The sequence below is a fragment of the Diabrotica virgifera genome, chromosome 5 (assembly GCF_917563875.1).
Source record: "Diabrotica virgifera virgifera chromosome 5, PGI_DIABVI_V3a".
Lineage (NCBI taxonomy): Eukaryota > Metazoa > Arthropoda > Insecta > Coleoptera > Chrysomelidae > Diabrotica > Diabrotica virgifera.
In genome coordinates, this window is record NC_065447.1 from 56,351,711 (window position 1) to 56,375,618 (window position 23,908).

The 23,908-nt window shown below is 30.8% G+C and overlaps 1 protein-coding gene across 1 annotated transcript in view; it reads left to right on the forward strand.

Moving 5' to 3' along the window:
- Positions 1-848: 848 nt before the first annotated feature.
- The window catches only part of LOC114339075 (uncharacterized), a 31,096-nt gene continuing 8,036 nt past the window's right edge, over positions 849-23,908 (forward strand). The window contains exons 1-3 of the mRNA XM_028289705.2: positions 849-1,015; positions 13,649-13,723; positions 23,411-23,495. Coding sequence (XP_028145506.1) covers positions 930-1,015; positions 13,649-13,723; positions 23,411-23,495 — 246 coding nt within the window. The 5' untranslated portion in view covers positions 849-929. The remainder of the gene's footprint in view (positions 1,016-13,648; positions 13,724-23,410; positions 23,496-23,908) is intronic.

Genomic DNA, 23,908 nt, shown 5'->3' on the forward strand with positions numbered 1-23,908 from the left:
TCAAGGAGGGGCCAATTGACTCCATTGACCCCTCCCTTGGATCCGCGCCTGTGAGAAAAACAGTAAGTTTGTTCAAATAATTAAAAACTTGCCGGCTAATATATTTTTAAAAAAGTGTGTTCGTCAAAATCAGTGTTTGTAATGTCCATAGTTTTAAATATTTTACGCTTTTGAAAAAATACCAATAAACTTTATAAATGGAATTAAGAAGAACCAGACAAAAACAGCTATATCATAGAAAGAAGACATAAAAAATCAACCAGCACATCTGGTATCCTACAGGCGTAAAATAGTTTGATACAACCTGACAACTGAGCGAAAGAATCCCTTAAGGAGATCATGACATTGAATATATCTAAACATGTTATATTGCAACCCTATTTTAACTGATATCTTATCGGTTTGCTTATTTTTGTTTTTATTGTATGCTTTTTTAAAACTTGTATGCGTTTTTGTGCATCTCTCATGCCTTTTTTCTTATTTATGCCTTTTAAGAACTAATTTTGGTTGTTTATACTTTTTTGATCTGGGATCTAATCGGAAGGACCTGTAAAATTTTATCAGTTTTTAGTGGATCTCGAGAAATTTTCCAATATTTGCTGTTGTGTAATAATTCTTGTCTTACGTTTAATGAATCCATATTGTTCCTCAATGTGTTATGATTTTCACGACGTTTTGTTTCAAAATGCATGATACTATAAAAATAATAAAACAGTTATGGTTACTAACAATTGTTCAATAACTTATTTTATTATTAATTTCGATATTATAATTTTAAGATTCTCCTTTTACGATAGCCAAATAAAAATTAAAACAATATGTTCAATTCAATTGTTTTCATATTAATGTTTCTTTGTATTATTAATCATGATTCATTGTAATAGGTACTATTGCCGCAAAAATCATTCACTTGACTTAAAATAAACAATATGACGATGATAAAAAATATTATTTTGGGAGTTGTAGTTTTTGCTTGCGTAAATTACGTCAGCGCGAAGGGTGAAGATGACGCAAAGTAAGTTGAAATTTTTCTATCATATAAAATAGAACATTTTACGGGAAGTATGAACGAAAGGACTGAAAGTTGGTGTGCCAAACTGGGAGAGCATGTGAGAATTACGAACTAGTTGCGGAAATTTTAAAACTAATTTCTTAATGGATGACAGGTGATCCTGATGACAGGTTATCCTGATTATACAGGGTTAAGTCATAACGATTGAGAATAGATTAGAGTTAGATGAGATCTAATCGAGGAAATGAAGCATTTTGGCTCGCAAATAGTCCAAGGATAATTTTATATATGATGCCGCTGTACGCTAAAATCATGGGGGTGGTTTCCACCCTATCTCGGGGGTGGGAATTTTTTATTACATTTTAATCTCGATGTAAAAAGTAATTCTAAGAAAAAAATGCTTTATAAATTTTCTTCGTAAAAAAAATATTTTTCGAGTTATTCGCGCTTGAAAGTAACAGTTTTTAGACGAAAAAATCGACTTTTTTATATAGTTTTTTGAGAATACGTCGAAAAATATGCATTTAATCAAAAAACTGCCGATAACAAAATTGTATCTTTTAGTAACGCAAACCAAATTCTTTTTCTGTAATATCTTTAAGGCTAATACAAACCGAGATACGGCATGTTAAAAGTTAGCTTTTCTCGTCAAATGCATAATTTGAAATTTTCAAAGCCAAATAACGGAAAAACTTTGCATTTTTCGAGGAAAACCTAAATTATAATTTTTTCAAGTACACAATTAATATTTTCAAAGAATAATAATAAAAAATTTCTAGCATAAAAATAGAGCGACTTATGATTAAAAAAATTCGGTACCTGCTTTTCTCTACGAAAAAATCAGTGAAAATAACCCCCTAACTACCCTCCTAATTAAAAATTGGTTTTCACCTTTCTGTAATTTCTTTTACATTTATATTATAAATACATCCAAGAAGTCTGACTCATTTAAAAAGCCTAATTTTAGAAAAATTGGAGTTTAAAGAAAAACTGATTTTTTGTAATTTCCTATTTTTCACCTTTTAATTCAAAATATCTCCGAAAATACTGGAGATACAAAAAAAATCATAGATTACTAAATTGTAGCTTTTTTAATAACTAAAATTATAATATACATAAATTTTCATTATAGTGAACAGATAGTTAGATATAGCTGTTTAAAACCTCTATTTACGAGCAAACACCCCCTTATTCGAGGCTTTTAAACCCACCCCAATTAAAAACTAAGATGTCTTAAGGAATCTAATTTTTCACAGTCTTATAGCTCTTCAAAAATTCTACAAAATCATTTTTGATAAAACTTTTTATCTCCAAAAATTAAGGAGCTATGTTTATAAAACGAATTTTTTTTTCGAACTATTCGAATAGTCCGCTTATGAAACATTTTCAATGTATGTACAGGGTGTCCCGAAAAGATTGGTCATAAATTATAACACAGATTTTGGGGTCAAAAATAGGTTGATTGAACCTCACTTACCTATATACAATAGTGCACACAAATAAAGTTACAGTCCTTTGAACTTACAAAATGAAAATCGATTTGTTTTCATATATCGAAAACTCTTAGAGATTTTTTATTGAAAATAAACATGTGACATTATTATGTCAGCATAATCTTAAAAAAAATTAAAGTGAAATTTGTTGACCCCAAAAAAATTTTATGGGGGTTTTGTTCTTTTAACCTCCCCCAAACTTTTCTGTACGTTCCAATTAAATTATTATTGTGGCACCATTAGTTAAACACAATGTTTTTAAAACTTTTTTGCCTTTTAGTACTTTTTCGATAAGCCAGTGTTTATCGACATATTTTGAAATTTGTTGACCCCATAAAAATTTTATGGGGGTTTTGTTCCTTTTAATCTCCCCAAACTTTTCTGTACGTTCCAATTAAATTATTATTGTGGCACCATTAGTTAAACACAATGTTTTTAAAACTTTTTTGCCTCTTAGTACTTTTTCGATAAGCCAGTGTTTATCGACATATTTTGAATATTTGTCGACTCCACCACATATTTATATATGGTTAAGTACGATTGTAGATTGTAGAGACCTGTTAGTAATCTGAAAATTTATTTATAATTTACATTCTTATGTATATTTTAAAAAAGAAGCCACATCTCGATAAAAGATGACTTGTCAAAAAAGACTAAGAGGCAAAAAAGTTTCAAAAACACTGTGTTTAACTAATGGTACCACAATAATAGTTTAATTGGAAAGTACACAAAAATTTGGGGGGTTTAAAGGAACAAAACCCCCATAAAATTTTTATGTAAATATATTAAAAAAGAAGCCGCATCTCGATAAAAACTAGCTTATCGAAAAAATATTAGTGGGCAAAAAAGTTTTAAAAACGTTGTGTTTAACTAATGGTACCACAATAATTGATTAATTGGAACGTACACAAAAGTTTGGGGGGTTTAAGGGAACAAAACCCCCATAAAATTTTTATGAGGTGGAAAAACTTCACTATATTTTGTTTTATTATGTTCCTGCCATAAGAATGACACATGCCCATTTTAAATAAAAAAATCTCAAATAGTTTTCGATGTATTGAAAAAAATCGATTTTTATTTTGTAACTTCAAAGGGCTGTAACTTTTTTTATGAGCACATTTGTACTAAGGTAATTTAGGTTCAATCGATCTATTTTTGACCCCAGAACGTGTGGTATAATTTATGACCAATCTTTTCGGGACACCCTGTATAATACCACAGAACTGGTTCGTATACTGGAAGATGACTTAAAACTATTTGTATTTGTACTTCTACATATTTGTAAATTCGTATTTTTGTGCAAATAAATGTTTTTGTAATTCTTTAATTCTACTTTTTTTTTCTATAGATCTATTAAATTATCTACTTATAAAAATTGTAATGTTCTTAAGGGTGGTTTTTATATAAGTAGTGGGGTTCCTATGGTCTCCTCCTCATCCCACATTTCGCTCGCCATCGTTTTCTATCCACCCATTCCTTTTCGTCAATAGCTCTATCTGCCATAGACTGTTCTATGCCTTTCTTTCATGTTTCTGTAGGCCTTCCTCTTCTTCTTCTATTTATGGGTGTGTAATTTAATGCTCTTTTTGGCCATCTTTCCTCTGACATCCTCATAACATGACCATACCATAGCAATTTCTTTGTTTCTATATGGTCAACCGTGGAATATAAACTCTTTGTCCGTCGTCTTATTTCCTCATTTGGTACATGTTCTAATCTAGATACTCTGCATGCTCTACGTAAGTAATCCATTTCCGCTACTTCTTTCCTTTCCTGTGAGTTGCCAACACTCTGCTCCATAAGTTATAATTGGTTCCACAATTGTTCTGTAGATTGTTAACTTTGTGTTCAGCTTCACCTTGTTAGACCATAGTAGACCATTTAAAATACGAGTTGCATTCCTTCCTTGCTGTATCCTATGCTGTATGTCTCTTTTTGTAGTTCCTTCTTCTGATATTATGCTTCCTAAATATTTATATTCCTTACATTTCCTTATATTTCTTAACTCTAATTCCGGATCTTCGGTTTCCTCTCCTATTCTCAAATATTCCGTTTTCTCCATGTTCATACATAGGCCCCATTTTTCATATTCGATCTGTAACTTTCTTAGCATAAGGGTGGTTTTTAAGGGTTGAAATATTATGATATTTTATCCGAAAGCATAAAACAATAATTATTTTTATCCAATCAAAACCAAATTTTACCCATATTAAAGTTTACAAAGTTTTTATATAATTTTTGACAATAAGGGGTAGTTTATACCCCTAAAAATAATCGACGCCCTTGAGCATGATATAGAATATGAAGTACAGGGTGAGATGATCCTAATCCCAAATTTTTATGTAAATCGATGCAAGCCAAAATTATTCTTTTAGGATAAGTAATTTTTTATATATAGCTCCAATAAGGGTGGTTTTAAGGTTTGAAATATAGTATATCTTTAAGCATAAACAATCATTATGTAACTAATAAGAATCAAATATGTATTGACAATATTAAAGTTTAAAATGTTATTTTATAATTTTCACAAGTAGTTTTTTAGGGGTAGTTTTCACCCTTAAAAAATCAAAAGCCTACAACGGCTCAATATATAAAATGAACTAGAGGGTGAAATGAGCCTAATCCCAAATTTTTGTACAAATCGATTCTGGACGAAAAAATTGCGAGGTTTTGCCATTTTCTCAGTTTCGTTTCCTCGACTAATCTGTTATTTTCGATATCCACCTATTCCTATAGTCTCTTTTCTTCTATATTCCAACACAGACTTAGTTCCTTCTTCTTCAGTATCCAGATTGATACCATTGCCCTATGACTCATAATGCTAGGACTATGGAGTGGAAAATGGTTTTGTTTTCTTGTTCTTTGTGATTTGTCGGTTCATTAGCATTGGATTTAATTGCTTGATACACGTTTTTGCTTGGACTTATCATCATCATTGGCTCTACAACCCTTGGTAGGTCATGGCCTGTTCCAGAATCAGCTTCCATTCCTTTCTATCCTTCGTCTTGGCTTTCCAATTTCGCACTCCTAACACTCGCAAATCGTCTTCAACCTGGTCCTTAAATCGTACTCTGGGCCTGCCTCTTCTGCTTACTCCATCCAGTCTCTGGCTATAATTGTGTTTCGACAGCTCCATCTCATTAATTCTATCTAAGTGGCTTAGCCACCGCAACCTGTTTATTTTGATAGATCTACCAATAATTCTTCTTCTTCTTCGTCTAGCCATTCACGTCCACATCTGAACATAAGCCTTTTCAAGTCTTCCTGTCCATTGTTTTTTGTTGTACTCTATTTGTAGCCAATTTTTCCCGGCAGTTCGTTTCAGATCATCTGTCCATCTCATAGGAGGTCTGCCTCTGGCTCTTTTGTGTTAGTATGGTCTCCAGGTTAGAATTGTTCTGTGTCATTTGTTTAGATCGCTCCTAGCTACATGTCCAGCGTATTCCCATTAGTGATGTTGAAAAAGTAACTATTCGTTACAAAGTACATGTTACTTACGAATACCAAACGTAACGATTACTATACAGAGAGACAAATCGTTACTTTGATTACTCTGATTACTGCGTTACTTCGTACCAATCGTATCAGAGCTAGTAACGACTATTGTATCCACTTTGATTATTTTGATTACTGTGATTACTTCGTTACTTTGATTACTTTGATTACTTTGATTGCTCTGATTACTTCATACTTGGTGAAGGTCGTTACTATATCGGAATACCCAGACAAAATACCTACCTACTGAGAAATATGATTCTCGATATGATTACCGGTACTCAAATACAAAAGTAATCATAGTAATTAAATCATTTTTATTTCTTAAACAGATTGGTGAAGGTCGTTGTTATATCGGAACACCTATACAGACCTACCTACTGAAAAATACAATTCTCGATATGATTACCGGTACTCAAATAAAAAAGTAACAAAAGTAATCATGATAATCAAATCATTTTTATCCCTTAAACAGATCGGTGAAGCTCGTTGTTATATCGGAATACCTATACAAAATACCTACCTACTGAGAAATATGATTCTCGATGTGATTACCGGTACTCAAATACAAAAGTATAATCATAGTAATCAAAGTAACGAATACTATAAATGATTACTCTATACAAAAGTAACGATTTGTAACGAATACCTACTTGAAAGTAACTATAATCAACATCACTAGCCGACACAAAGAAAAAGTAGGTATTTTATCTGTGGGGACACATAGTACCGTACCGCGTCAGGACCGTAGCCATGTCGCTCTCTGCCCTCTGCTCGGTGCGGGCGCGGTATGGCTCGATACGGATATGTGTGTTCCGGCCTTTAACCTGTTTTGATATACAGGGTGAGTTTTTAGTGTGGGATCGGTCGATAATTCCATTATGGTATAGAATATCTAAAAAAGTTATTTAGAAAAAATGTAGGCAATGATATTCTCTAGGCTTGGAAAATATGTCCATTTCTACAGGGTGATCAATAACTGCGTGGTATATCAAACATATAATTTTTTAAATGGGACACCCTATATATTTTTTCATATTTATATTCTTCTTATAATACTTGTTCATATAATATAGGGTTTTGCATTACTATACAGAGTATTTAACAAGTTATGACCATTTTTATTTCGAAATCCCTATGAGATTAACACCATGTATATAAAGAAGTAATTCGTAAACAATAATTTGTTTTACATAATAAGATTAACAATATACTGTAGTTTTTAAATTAAGTTAAACTGAAATCATTGACAACTATTTGTATACAGGGTGAACTGCAATACCAAATTACGATTTTCTTAATTTTTTTTAAATGGATTACCCTATATTTTATTTTTGCAAAATTTTGTATTTGTGATACTCTTTCATTTTTATATAGCATACCCTATACCTAAACTCGTCAGTTTCCGAGATATCTTCAGTTTACTTCAAATTTCGGGAATACATTCAATTTTTCTACTAAAATTACATAAGTTAGTATTGAGTGATAATATAACAAAATTATTTTAATTCAATAAATAACTAACACAGAAAATAAACGATAACAATATGCAATAAATGTATCAATAAATATGATATTAAGGAATTATCATATTTCCCTAATATACAGAATCGTAAAATTCCTACAAAAAAATATGTCTTGTGAGTAGTAATATAAAAAGATTTTTTTATGTAATAAGCAACTCACACAAAACATAAATCAAAACAATATACAACTGATGTAACAGTTTGTAGGTTATATTAAATGTATTTTAAGCCAAGAAGTTTTTAGTAACACATTCCTAATTGCAGATTGTGACGCGCAGTTATTAATACTATAATTTTCATACTAATTTTCACTAGTAATACCACTAGAGGTCAAATTATTTCCGGAAATTTTTTTGAGATCATGAATATTTTGAAAATTTCCCGAGTCGCAGACGAGGGAAATTTTCTAAAAATATTCATGATCAAAAAAAAATTTCCGGATATTAATTTGACTTCGCGTGGTATTCGGTAAGAAAATTCCACACCAAATTTGCATTTGAAAATCCAAAGCTGCATGAACAGATTAATAGCGCGCCATAGCTTTGTCAGCAATTATTTAGGCTTTCAAATTCGTAATTTCTACTCATTGTGGTTGCATGGGAATACCATTTCAAGATAGAAAATAGTATATTCTTCAATTTTACATAAGTTTTGAGTAACTACAAGTGATAGAAAATGAATCAAAACTAAATTATGTAAACAAATAAAAACCAGTCTGTCAAAAATGTTCTGTTATTGTAAACGTCAAAAAATTTCCACTATAATTCGCTGTTGGGTACCACACGAGCAAAAAATGTCCGATAAAATACCTCCGTTGCCATGGTGATCTGTCAAAATAACGTATTTTGATTGGTTCAAAATTACAGGTGTGGAATTTTCATTAATATGCATCAAGAATTCTCTACTTTGTTTACACTCGTAGTCAAACTAGGTGATCTATAAATGTTAAAGGTGCTATTGTTTGCGATTATTTGATTGGCCCACATTTTTTTGACGGTTGAGGTTTTTACACGACGGTGCTCCAATTCTTCCAAAATTCATTTATTCATGTGGGTCTATATAAAAAAACTTGTATACCAAAAGCATCCAACAACGCTTAATGATATGAAAAATAGAAGAAGAGAAGCTTTTAATAATATTAACTTGCAAAAATGTTAAGAAATGTGGCTCGGTCATTTGAATATCGGTTACAAAATTGCATATACCTTGATCGTGGACATTTTCAACATTTACTTTAGATGTATATCCTTAACATCACATTAATTGGTAGATTCATTAAATATTGTTATGGTTTTTAACAAAATATATTATATTTTGTTAGAAATTCATTGAATGCAAATATTTGTTATATTATTACACAATACTTATTTGTTAAGTTATTTATACTTATTTGTTAAGTTATTTCTACTTATTAAAAATTGAATGTATTTCCGGCAAATGAAGAAAACTAAAAATATCTCAGAAACTAAGAAGTTTAGGTATAGGAGAAGTTATATAAAAATAAAATAGTATCATAAATACAACATTCCTAAAAAATAAAATATAGGGTGATCTATTTAAAAAAAAAAATTGAGAAAATCGTAATTTTGTTTTGTAGTTTAAAAGTGCTTATAACAATGAATGTTTTACTAAAAACTTCTTGGCTTAGAATACTGTTGACATAACAATCTAAAAACTGTTACATCAGTTGTATAATGTTTTGATTTATGTTTTATGTGAGTTATTTATTGAATAAAAATAATTTTGTTATATTATTATATACAAGACAATTTTTTTTTGTAGGAACTATACGATTCTTGTATATTAGGGAAATATGATAATTTCTTAATATCACACTTATTGGTACATTCACTGCATATTGTTATGATTATGATTTAAATTTTGTGTTAGTTATTTAATGAATAAAAATAATTTTGTTTAATTATCACTCAATACTAACTTATTTCTACTAGAAAAAATGAATGTATTCCCGAAATTTGAAGACAACTTAAAATATCTCGGAAAGTAATGAGTTTAGGTATAGGAAATGTTATATAAAAATGAAAGAGTATCACAAATACAAAATTTTGAAAAAATAAAATATAGGGTGATCCATTTAAAAAATTAAGAAAATCGTAATTTGCTGTTGTAGTTCACCCTGTATACAAATAGTTGTCAATGATTTCAATTTAACTTAACTTAAAAACTACAGTATATTGTTAATCTTATTATGTAAAACAAATTATTGTTTACGATTTACTTCTTTATATACATGGTGTTAATCTCAAAGGGATTTCGAAATAAAAATGCTCATAACTTGTTAAATACTCTGTATAGTAATGCAAAACCCTATATAATAAGAACAATAATTATGAGAAGAATATAAATATGAAAAAATATATAGGGTGTCCCATTTAAAAAATTGTATGTTTGATATACCACGCAGTTATTGATCACCCTGTAGAAATGGACATATTTTCCAAGCCTAGAGAATATAATTGCCTACATTTCTTCTAAATAACTTTTTTCGATATTCTATACCATAATGGAATTATCGACCGATCCCGCACTAAAAACTCACCCTGTAGGTGTTTTGTGGATTATCTTCCACCAAATGTATTTTAAATATTTTACCTCCATTTCCTTTATTTTTCTCAAGTACCTTCTGTCGTTTTCAGGTCTGAACTTTTTTTCATTCAAACATCTATTATTAGAAGTGCAGTATTAGTTTGTGTAATGATATAATCGATAATTGATTTCAGATTTCTTTGATAACGTCATTGAAGCGATATAACCCATTACTTAGGCGAAAATTAGTTGACTAGTTAACATAGTTCAATTATACACTCTCCAATATCGTTAATCTTCTTCGTGAGTATTCTCCAATTTTCTTCCAGTTTTGTCATAAACTTTATATGCCTAACCTTTTTCCTGCTCTTCTATCAAGATCTTCTTCTTGTTATTCTTCTTCATCTTATATTAGGCCTCTTGGCCTGTTCTTAACCGATTTTGAACTTGTATTCGTAGCTGTGATGTTGACTGCCAGTGGAGATGCATCAAGTCAAACTAGTTTGATTTTATTCAAAAAACTTGACTTGAAAACCAAACTTTTTTTGTAAAAAAGTTTGACTTGACTTGATTTCAATATCTTTAGGTTTGACTTGAAATCAAACTTCTTCAAACAGTTTGAAGTTTGAATATCATATTGCGCAACGTGTTTATTTCCAATTCTAATTGAGAGCGTACCGACTTTTGTTTTGACTTATTTGGATAGGTCTGAATCTGTTACTCCGCAAATTAGTTTGTAGTTCATATTATTAAGACGTATATGCTTGGATTGTTTATTACGTTCGTTTTGAAGTGTGTGCTTTGTGAAATAATATCTGAACCTAAATATTTTTCGGCTCAGAATAAGTACTAGATCAAATTGAGTCTGATTTTGAAGGTATTCCCAGTGCAAAAATTAAGATAAAAAAATCTGCATACTTGTATTATGTAAAAATAAAGAACAGTGTTATAAAATGACAAATAGTGAACTAATTATTTAAGACGACATTGCAAAGTTGCAAACAATTCATTAAACCTACTCTATCAAAAATATAATATTTTGTCGTTCCTTCAATAATTTTTGTTAAAGGGACCGTTCAAGTATTACGAAACGCAATTTTTGAAGCTCTTACAACCTCTTTATCCCATCTGTATCTTTTCATCTTTTGTTGTGAAGAAAGGTCCAGCTATTTATTGCAAACACATGTTACTGTGCTTGATCTGATTAATACAAATTTTAAGATTTTTTCACTTGAATACTATTCTCCTATTTTAACATTAACGGAGCGTGAGGGGGCAATATAATAGAATCCAGGGGTTCTATGTAAAATATAAACGAAAGTTGAAAAGTTGGGAGATTGTGATTACGTAGTTTTTTTATTTAAGTTAAAAAACAATGTTACGTAACGCGCTGTTCGAACCCCTCTCTCCCCCGTATAACGCGCCGTAACGTTTTACATGGCCCCCCTCCCCCAACTTTCGTTACGTAATACTTGAAAGCTTCCAAAGTAGATTAAATTACACTTGGTATGATAAAATAACTATCCAACGAATTCTTTGTTGTAATCTAGTAACACTCAAATATAAAAAGTTATATCGATAAAACGAAACTTGCCAGCAAGCAATTCTAAGCATACAGGAATCATTTTCAAAACATTTACCCCATTTTGATTATAATCGCTACCTGTATCAAGATACTTTTATGTGGCACTCATTATATTATTAATTTTCTTATCTTAATTGGCAACTAATATGTCAATCTCAACAAAAAAGTATATCTACTAAATAAATTATTTTTCAAACTCTTTCAAACTAGTTTGACAAACAGTTTGAATTTTCAAACCTGTACGATTGACCAGTTTGACTTGACTTGAATTATTTGTCAGAAGGATTGACTTGAGTTTGACTTGAAATTAAGTCAAACTCAAGTCAAGTTCAAACATTCAAGTCAAACTTGTGCAACTCTAACTGCCAGCTATCTCGCCACCTTTTAAAGGGCCTTTCTGTTGGTCTCTTGCCTGTTTGGTTTGCTTCGAATCCCTGGCTATACGGGATATTCTCTCGCTGTCCATTCTCGTCACATGCTGATTCCACTCTTGTTGTCTCTGTCTTCCCTACCTTACTATATCTTGTATGTTACAGAGATCTCTTATTGTGTCGTTCGGTATTCTGTCTCTCAGTGTTTTTCCAGTTATAGGCCTCAACGTTCTCATTTCTGATGTTCTCAGTATCCTCTTGGTTTCTGCTGTGTAACATCTTGTTTCTATCGCGTACGTCATGATCGGTCTTACACATAATTTGTATATGCGTACTTTCCCTTCCAGCCTCATATCTTTGTTTTTCCAGATGCCATCCCTCAGACATCCTGAAACGTAATTGGCTTTATTTGCTTACTTTTGGACGCTCTCTTTAACATCTCCATAACTACATATTTCTACTCCCAGATATTGGAATCTCGAGACTTGTTTAATTAGTTCAATGTTAATTACTAATTTGCATCTTATGGGTTCCCTTGACACTACCAGGGATTTTGTCTTAGCTGTTGCTATTTTCATGTTGTAGCTCTTCGTCACTGTATTGAAAGTTTGTGCCATTCGCTGTAGGTTATCCTCGTTATCGGAGATGATGATTGCGTCGTCAGCATAACAGAGGATTTTTATTTGTTTTTATGCCATCTTATATCCTTTTCCAATACTTTTAATGTTTACTATAATTTTGTCCATTACTAAATTAAAAAGCAATCGGCTCAAGCTATTCCCTTGTCTGATTCCCGAGTTGATTTCTACTTCCGATGTTAGTTCATTTTCGACTTTTATTCTGATTTTGTTCTTCGAATTATTGTCTTTAATTATCCTTATCATCTTGTTGGGCTCATTTTTCTCCTTTAGCAATCTTAGCACATCTTCCAATCTTACACAATCGAAGGCTTTAGTCAGATCTATAAAGCAAATAAATGCAGGTTTATTATCTGAGCAATTTGTCTGGCTATGAATATGACGTCTATTGTGGACCTATTTTTCCTAAAACCTTGTTGTTCCTCACTAATTGTGTATTATTCATTTATTTTATTGGCAAGTATTTTTGTTAAAAGTTTAAGAGTTGTGCTCAGCAAGGTGATGGTACGGTAGTTGCTAGGGTCTTTGCTTGAGAGGGGAAACAGCAAAGACCCTATCAAGATCTTCTGCTATAATTAGTCGGTATTAAGTTTTTATTGTTCCTGTAGGGTTTCCATAAATAAATCCTTTTCACCCATTCAACTATCGTATATTAGGGTTGCTCACCCCCAATATTTTATCATTATTTTATTCTTATTTCTTTTTAAACTAAGGGTCGTCTGCCGGACACACTTAGTTTAAAAAAGCGTTTATTATTTATTTTTGTTGAATGTCCATGATTCGTGTCGGAAAACAATACTGACACAACATTTCATCCTTTTTAGCTCTAAGCTAAGATTTAGTGTACAAAATATTTGTTTCATTTTCATTTTTCAACTAAAAATCTGCGAAGGACTTTTTCAACTCAATATTAATATGAACTGCAAACATTATGACTAAAATGATTACCTATTTTTTTTAATGTTTATTACTTTCTTATAGAGTGGACGATGAAATAGAGCACACAGAGATCGAACCAGAAGAAATTACATTACCTTCGATATCTCATGTATGGGAGTAAGTTTTTTAACATACTAAATATTGATTAATAGTCCGTTCTTTAACGGTAAAATATTGCAAAACCTCTAAATTTTAAAGAACCGCTTGGATTGACATGAAATTTGGCATACACATAGCTAACAAGTCAAAGAAAAAAAGTGATATTGTGCCGATATGTGCTTTTGCCCTGGGGTGGTTTTCACCCCCTCTTGGGGGTTAAAAAATATTCGTCCAAAGAAAGTCAGGAAATGGATAAACTGGCTAATTTTAATTAACTTTTGTTCTATAGAGTTTTTTCACTAAGTCAATACTTTTCGAGTTATTTGGCAGTGAATATGTTCATTTTTTCAACAAAATAACCACGCTTTGAGACGGTTTCTCGCAAATAACTCAAATAGTAAGAATTTTGTCGAAAAAACATTCTTAGCAAAAATATAGCCTGTAAAAAATTAAAAAAAAATGGTGTATATATCACGTCTCTACACCTAGTAGAAGCAGAGTTATAGTTAATGAAAAATAGGTTAATATTCGTCAAATTTCAAATGGAATATTTTAACGTGAAATAACCAAAAATGAAGCACATTTCGGGGAAAACTCATTACAACTTATTTAAAGTGTTTAAAAAAAGCTTCATTTTTGTTTTATAAAAAAATTTCTAGCATCAAAATTAAACAAGTTACGCTCAAAATAAAGTTAGTCCCTTTTGGTTTTGGTAAAAAAATCGAGAAAATCACCCCCTAATTAGTATCTTAAATAATGAACTTAATCGTTACGACTTCACAAGTTTCTTGACTCGTGTATATATTGTTTATATGATCTGTAAGTTTCATCGGTTCAAAGTCCTTATTATTGAAAGGGCTGTAGTTAAAAGGGGTTGAACGAGTCACTGATCACGAATGTATGCAAATTTAGAAACACCAAATCTTAATCAATTTTTGTCTAACAGAAAAACCAAAAAATACATGATATTCAGAAAAGCAAATCTGACTTTTTTTGTTTTTCGAGATTTTTGGTATCTCTAACAATTTTTAAGTTATTTTGAAAAAAAGCGTATTTTTCAAAATTTCAATTTTTTAAAATTTAACTTTGAAAACAAATTTTTTCAAAAATAAGCACTTTGAGTGGATGAAACTTACAGACCATATAAACACAACATAAGTAAAATAATTTTTGGAGCGGTAACGATTAATTTCGTTTAAGTTGCTAATTAGGGGGTGGTCTTCGCGATTTTTTTTTGCAAAAACAAAAGGGACCAACTTTATTTTGAGCATAACTTGCTTAAATTTAATGCTAGAAACTTTTTGTAAAAACAGAAATAAAGCTTTTTTTAAACACTTTAAAAAAGTTATAACGGGTTTTCCCCAAAAAGTGCTTAATCTTTTGGATATTTCACGTCGAAATATTCTATTTGAAATTTGGTGAATATGAATCTATATTTCATTGGCTATAACTCTGGTTCTGCGAGATCCAGAGACCTAACGCGTACACCATTTTTTTACTTTTTTATAGGCTATATTTTTACTAGGAACGTTTTTTTCGACAAAATACTTACTTTTTGAGTTACTTGCAAAAAATCGTCTAAAAATGTGGTTATTTTGTTGAAAAATGAACATATTCACTCGCAAATAACTCGTAAAGTGTTGACTTGGCGAAAAAGCTATATAGAACAAAAGTTACTTAAAATTAGTCAGTTTACCCATTTCCGGACTTATTTTGAACATATATTTTTTCACCCCAAAGAGGGGGTGAAACTCACCCCCAGGGCAAAAGCACACATCGGCACAATATCACTTTTTTTCTTTGACATGTAAGCTATACGTATGCCAAATTTCATGTCAGTCCAAGCGGTTCTTAAAATTTAGAGCAAAAACCGTGAAATAATGGACTATAATATTTGTATAATACACAAAGCATCAAAATTAACGCACCACCTTAAAAATGGGACATTTTAGATGTATCGTATTTCCAAAACCTCTTGGCCGATTTTAGTGATTTTTTTAATATGTTATAGCTTTATTATTCAAGAATATCGATGTAATATGTAATAATATTGTTGCTAAACAGATAAGTGTCATTGTATACCGGGTGTTACAATGGATGTGTGTTTTTTCCTCAAAGTTTGGAATAACCTGTGGAAAATAGCGCGCAAACAAAATAGCCTCGACAAAACAGATCTCACACAAAATAGCCCCGGTCAAAACAGCCCTAGCTAAAATAGCCCCGGCTAAAAGAGCCTCTTAGAAAACACCTCCAATAAAAAGTTTTACCTTTTAACGGAGTACCATTTATTTTAAATTACTATAGGCCAATCAAGTTAGGTTTTTACTAGACATAACGGAAAAGACGAGGTTTGACAGTTGAAATGTGTAGTATAAGATATTACAAAAAGACTACCATCTTTGGATTCATCAATTTTTTAGTGGAACATTTTTTAAATAAACAATCAAAACGTCAAACTTAGTTTCTTACTCATAACTTAAAAACTTGTTTATTTAGAAATTTGACGTCCACAGATAACTTTCTCAGAAAAAAAAGATACATCGAATGAGATACGCTAAATAAAAATCGGTTAATAAACAAAAAAGTTATTGCAAAACGGATAACAAAATCACTGTTTTTGAATATAGTTAATAACAATTTTATTGTTTGTTAAAATACGTTTTAATATACCCAAAATTGAGGGCACTATGGTGTTTGAATTGTGTGCAAAAAATGGTCCAGATCTGTTAAATAGTTTTCGTAAAATTGAATTTGTTTATACAATTTTTTGAAAAACGAACTAATTTCTGAGGCTGGTCCAGTTAATATGGCTGAATGTATCTCAACAATCCGGGGCTCATTTCCTTCGTTAAGATGTATACTAACAGCTTATGAAAAAAAAAATGAAAAAAAAAATTACATATACGTACACAAAATTATTTGTTAATAAATAGCAGTTTTTAAGCTTATAAACAATTACAATAATTTCGTAGAAATTAGATCAAATTAAATGGCAATAAAAAATACGGAAAGCTGGTTAAAATACACAACTTTCAAAAAAAATTTTTAGGTCCTACGACCCTTGGGGTCTGAGATAGCCCCTTTTTTGAAAAAATCACTGTTACGTTAATTAAAAACACTAAGAGCTGAAATTAACCAATCTTTTATAAGAAAAGTCAAAGTTTTTAACAAAGTTTTTAGTAAGAAAAAATGTTAAAAATTGTTTAAATAGGAGTGTTATAAACACAGAGTATTTTGCGTTCCGACTAAAGTAAAAAATAGCGGGCGTAGTCGACTGACTGAATAGTGGGCGCGTTTGGCGACCGGCATGCGGCAGCACCTATTAAAATTACGTTATCCCGACCACAAAAATCCACTTTAAGGTGAATGACAAATTTTCGTCATTCCTTATGTTTTCGAGGTCTCTGAATCCGAATATGGAGTTAATTTTTTTCTAGAATTAGTGGAACATGTTCAAAAATCAAATTTTATGCAAAAATCAATTTTGATAATTTTTCAATTTTAACTCACTGTATTTTTGGTCGCTGTAAACATTTCCTTTTGAAAATTTTACTGTGTTATCTTTGAAGCATTTAGATAACAATGAGATTTGTCCAAAATGACTCAACACGTTAAAAGAGAAGTTGTTAATTTTTAAACATTTTGTCGTCAGATTTCGTTAGTTTCATGTTTACTTAAAAAAGTTGAGTGAGAAACTTTCTAGTTTATAATTTTAATTAACACAGAAATAAAATATAATTTATGAAGAAGTTTTCCAAAAAAATTTAATTTAAAATGTGCAATAGGAAAAATGTTATGGGACTTTATAGACGAGCGGCACACCCCAAAAAAGCTTATTTCTCGAGATACTGATACTAATTTTGGTCATACTTTATATTTTTGATGGTGCTCAAAACTAAAATTAGGGTTGTTTTGAATTTTACGTGGGGGAACATTATCAAAATCGCAACTTTACCCTAAAAATAAAAAAAAATCACGTTTTTTTGAGTTAAATTTGCTACAACTCTGTTCCATTGTAATATTTTTTTCTGATATTTTTATATTATATATTTCTCACCTTTCTGAAGACAATGGGACCTGCTTCAATATTTCTGTCTTGCCATAAAGAAAGTTATAAATTGTTTGAAGTAAAAGGTGCAGATTCTTGAATTGCAAAGTTTAATTGCAAAAGTTGAGTAACAAAATTTGAAATTTAACTGTTTAATTAATTTTAAGTTAAAATCTAGAGTACAGAGAACAAAATCTTTTATATTATGGAAAAAAAGTGGTGTAACTTTTAATTTTAAGAAAAACGTGATAACATTTTTTTTTTATTTTTAGGGTAAAATTGCGATTTTGACAATGTTTCCCCATCCAAAAATTCAAAATAAAACTCATTTTCGTTTTCAGCACCATAAAAAGTATAAAGTAAGACCAAAATTAGCCTTCCACCACACCGTGGTTGATATCTCGAGAAATGAGCGTTTTTTTGGGGGGAGTACCACGTACCACTCGTCTATAAGGTCGCGTAACTTTTTTTCTGTTGCATATTTTGACTTTGTGGCCTTTTTATTGTTATTTTTTAAATTTATTTATTTAAAATATAATTTTACTAAATAAATGTGCAACATATTCATAAAATTCAAGTTTCTACCAAAATATATAAATATAATATTAAGCTTCAAATCCGGTATACTGTCAATGTTAAAAATGGGCTGCAACGGTCTAGCGCTAGCGAATGCTAGTCCGCGAATTTATTCTCATTCGGCTGCGCCCATCATTTTTTTTTACTTTAGTCGGAAAGCAAAATACTCTTTCTTTATAACAATACTGTTTAAACAAGTTTTAACATTTTTTCTTGCAAAAAACTTTGTTAAAAACTTTGACTTTTCTTATAAAAGATTGGTTAATTTCAGATCTTAGTGTTGTTAATTAACGTAACAGTGATTTTTTCAAAAAAAGGGGCTATCTCAGACCCCAAGGGTCGTAGTACCTAAAAATTTTTTTTAGAAGTTGTGTATTTTAACCAGCTTTTAGTATTTTTTATTGCCATTTAATTTGATCTAATTTCTACGAAATTATTGTAATTGTTTATAAGCTTAAAAACTGCTATTTATTAACAAATAATTTTGTGTACGTACATGTAATTTTTTTTACTTTTTTTTTCATAGGGTATTAGTATACATCTTAAAGAAGGAAATGAGTCCCTGACTATTGAGATACATTCAGCCATATTAACTAGACCAGCCTCAGAACTTAGATCGTTTTTCAAAAAATTTTATAAACAAATTAAATTTTGCAAAAACTATTTAACAGATCTGGACCATTTTTTGCACACCATTCAAACACCATAATGCCCTCAAGTTTAGGTATATTTAAACATATTTTAATAAACAATAAAATTGTTATTAACAATATTAAAAAACAGTGATTTTGTCGTCCGTTTTGCAATAACTTTTTTGTTTATTAACCGATTTTAATTTGGTGTATCTCATTCCATGTATCTTTTTTTTCTCAAAAAGTTACCTGTGGACGTCAAATTTCTAAATAAACAAGTTTTTAAGTTATGAGCAAAAAACTAAGTTTGCCGTTTTGATTATTTATTTAAAGAATGTTCCACTAAAAAATTGATGAATCCCAAGATGGTAGCCTTTTTGTAATATCTCATACTACACATTTCAACTGTCAAACCTCGTATTTTCAATTATGTCGAAAAACGGCTTATTTTTTATTAACTTGATTGGTCTACTATTCTAATTGGGAAATAAGCCACAATTTAAAAAAAAATTATTTTATTAACATTTCGACTTCCACTTCGGACGTCGTTGTCATAATACAAAATATTAATAAATTAAACAAAAATGTTGTTGCTCAGTAAAAAAAATCTTCTAATCATTTAATTTAATCTGACTTATTCATATCGGCAATTCAGACGTACAGTATGGTGCAAATGGAAGGAATAATTTCGTAAACCCGCGACTTTAAGAAAAGATCCTGAAATAGATCATTTTTATTTTTAAATTACGATATTCTGTTATATATGTCATACTAGTGACGTCATCCATCTGGGCGTAATGACGTAATCGATGATTTTTTTAAATGAGAATAGGGGTCGTGTGCTAGCTCATTTAAAAGGTTATTTAATTCTCTATTTAGTAATATAAACAATTACATAATTATTTATATAAGGTGTCCAAAAACTTTTTTTTAATTTAAATTATTTGACAAAACAAGAAGAATGTATGTAATTTATTTAATTTAAAATGCATTTTACTGTTGCCCGAAAGCAGTAAAAAATGTTTATATCACAAATAAACATTGATTTTCGCTTAAATTAAAGGTTCAGACTTCCAAGAGGCAGAGAAGACAAGGCTCGAGTTCTCTGAAAAGACCATTTTTATTTAATATGGTTAAGATAAACATCTGAATAGAGGATAATTACCATTTCCGAAAAAATGTATTTTTAAGGGATTATTTCATGATGAATTCTGAAGGGAGCTTTTTTGTCGGAGCTATCTTGTCGGGGCTATTTTGTCGGCGGGCTATTATTCCGCAGCTATTTTGTCTGCAGGCTATTTTGTCGAAGCTGTTTTGTGTGCGGGATATTATGTCGGGGCTATTTTGTCGGAGCTTTTTCGGCGGGGCTATTTTGATACCATTCTAGCGTATATCAAATATTTAAATTTAAACTAAACTATAGCCTTAGACTTTCTTAACAGTTTGCTTTTTGATTCATTCGCTTATGTTGGATAATAAAAAAGTTAGGTACTTTAACAACTAGCAACGTTCTTCATCAATACAGGGTGTTTCTAAATAAGTGCGACAAACTTTAAGGGGTAATTCTGCATGAAAAAACATGACCATTTACTTTATAAACATATATCCGTAAATGAAGTTTTGAAGATAAGGAATGTTGAATTAATTCTTACAAACTGACGATTTATTTATTTCTCTAAAACCGGTTGAGATATGCAAATGAAATTTATTAGGTTTTCAAAGGTATTTATTGCATATTTCTTGATATACAGTTAAGAATTTGATATTCACCATTGGCGTGCAGACGGGTAATATGACTGGGTATTATGATCCGTATGCACGTCAATGGTGAATATAAAATTCTTAATTGTATGTCAAAAAATGCGCAATAACCCTGTATTCATGAAGAACTTTGCTAGTTGTTAAAATACCTAACCTTTTTATTATCCAACATAAGCGAATGAATCAAAAAGCAAAATGTTAAGATAGCGCAAGGTTACATTTGAGTTTTAATTTCAATATTTTATATGAGCTATAATATTTCCCAGGGAGTTCCAAACTTTGAGGAAAAAACACACTATCATTGTTACAGCCGGTATACAATGACATATCTCTTTAGCAACATTATTATTACATCAATATTCTTGAAGAGTAAAGCTATAAAACATTAAAAAAATCACCAAAATTGGACAACAGGTTTAGGAAATACGAGGCACAAAAAATGTCCCATTTTTAAGGTGGTGCGTTAATTATTGTGATGCTTACTGTATGTTCCCTGACAACTTCTATAATGTTTATTTCAATAAGTTACAGGGGTAAAAAAAAGAGAAAATTTAGTATGATTTTTAATTTCAAATATCTCGTTCAAAAGAAACTTTTTGTTTATTCTAAGGGACTTTAAACCCTCGGTAAAAATGTAATCTTTCATTCTACGGTTAAATTTTTCAAAAATATTTATTAGATTTCTCAGGATTCGAAAAAAATCAATGCATTCTTACGCCCTTAATAAATTTAAATTTTCACGATTTCATAATTTCATATTTTCTCGATTATTCCCATCACTAGGAAAGCCCTCGAAAAAAGGACAACTTAATGTTAAACAACTAATTGATAACTTGCAGTTCTGTAGGAAATATACCAATGTAAATTGTTTTTTTGTAGTTCATTTATTTAAAGACAAATTTGGTAGTTTTGACCTATATTTTTATCTACTAAAAATTTGGTTACACCTATCATACAACCTTCTAATTCTACTACGATCATACAGCAGAACAACTGTAGGGGAACAGAGGAATTGCCTTTGTCTTGTATATACCGCACGCCACACCTGTCCGTTGCTAAACCAATCCTGACACCAGTGGTGTCATGGCAAAATTAGCAGTGCCGGAACGCACTGCTAATTTTTGTTTACAAAACCTAAATTCTCTATTTATTTTTTTTTCTTTTCTTAACCAGTGTGGGAACGGCGTTCCCACGCGTTCCCACACCATGACACCACTGCCTGACACTCATCCGTCTCCGATCTGACCACGATCAGATCATAACCGGCATTACAGACTATTCGTATTCCTGCTGCAGATCGCTTATCGTTTGACGTTCAAATTGTCTGCGGTGTTGTTTTCTCAAAACTGAGATTACGGTACCATAATAATAAATTCGTAAAAATTGACTTTTTATTTACCACACATTAAATGTCTAAAATAAGTTTATTCAAATGCAATAAAAAAAAATTTGTGTGAAAGCAACTTATAAAGTTTGGAATAAAATAAAAAAAAATTTAATCTATAAAATACATTTTAACTTTTTTTACCTGGAGGCAGTGAAATAACCGCACAAATCTTTTTTCAAAATAGTTAAATGAGACCTATAATGTAATTCAAAAATGAATAACCATTTTCAATTTCGTTGCAAAACGAAAATACAGCCGCATCATATTCTAGTCCAATCAGAGAGTTCAGCAAGCACCTCTACCGGTTTCGAAACTTATTAGTCTCTCATCAGGAAGCACATATGCTGCTCTCCCTGATCTAATCAAAACAAACCCCGGCGTGCAGTCACGGATTGCAACGAACGAAACGGTATAGATGCCCTAGCGGCAACTGGTAGCAAAAGATTAAGTTTTAAATCTAATAGCATATAAAACAACATAATGTTAGTCTACATCCCACCACACTGAAAACAATGGGAACCTTCTCTGGTTACACCTCCGAGGCTTCTACAATTTGCAAGCCATAACGGATGCTGAGACTAAGGAAGATGAGGGAATTTTACAATTTATAATTCACGTCCCATCTGCTCAGCGCGGTAAAGTTCCAACGAGAATGGTTCCCTTCATACTCCAATCAAAGTAAACAGGTAAATCAAAAATGAATAACCATTTTAAATTTCGTTGCAAAACGAAAATGAAACGAAATTAAAAATGGTTATTCATTTTTGATTTACATGTTTACTCTGATTGGAGTACGAAGAGAACCATTCTCGTTGGAACTTAACCGCGCTGAGTAGATGGGACGTGAATTATAAATTGTAAAATTCCCTCATCTTCCTTAGTCTCAGCATCCGCTATGGCTTGCAAATTGTAGAAACCTCGGAGGTGTAACCAGAGAAGGTTCCCATTGTTTTCAGTCTGGTGGGATGTAGAGTAACATTATGTTGTTTTATATGCCATTAGATTGAAAACTTAATCTTTCACTTATTGTAATGTTTCAACATTACGTGTAGAGTACCTTCCATGATCAACTGACAGGATAAACTAATGTAAAATGAGAGAGGAGAAGGAAGAGAGCATAACCTGTCATTCCCTTCCTATCCCGCACTGACCAGATTTTTTTAGCATATTCAGATCTGAGTATGTTTGGAAGGTTGCATGATAGGTGTGTCCACTGAAATTGTTGACAATATTTTACATAAAATTATTGTTAAGAGTTTTTAAACATTAAAGATATCTTCTATATTTTATTATGTTTTTAGGCTTATCAATATATTTGTTTTACCAGTCATATTAAAATTTATAGAAGAGTTTGGCAAGATCATTGATACAAGGAAACTATTTGAGGTAAATATAAAACATTGATTATTAGTAGTATCTATTCATGAAGAATAGTGAGCCTTAAATTAAAGCTATTGAGCTTATTTTTGAAGTTATACTTCTTTAGGCACGAGAGTGTATTTTTACATTCCCTGGCGCATGCGCACACCGACAGTATGCGTGAAAAGAATATATTATTAGTGTTTTCAGTAAATATATTTATTATAATTTTTGTGTCTTTGGATTTGTCTTCCTCGGGAATAAGATATTTTATAATAATAGTAAGTGTAAGTATATAGTATTTTTGTATACTTCACTTTTGGTCTATTAAATTTGTCAGTATGTATGAGAAATCTTGTAAACTGTCCCGGAGATCGAGAGGTCCCCGGTTCAAATCCGTGTGTTTTCAATTTTTTTATTTTTGGTATTGTTTTAATAAA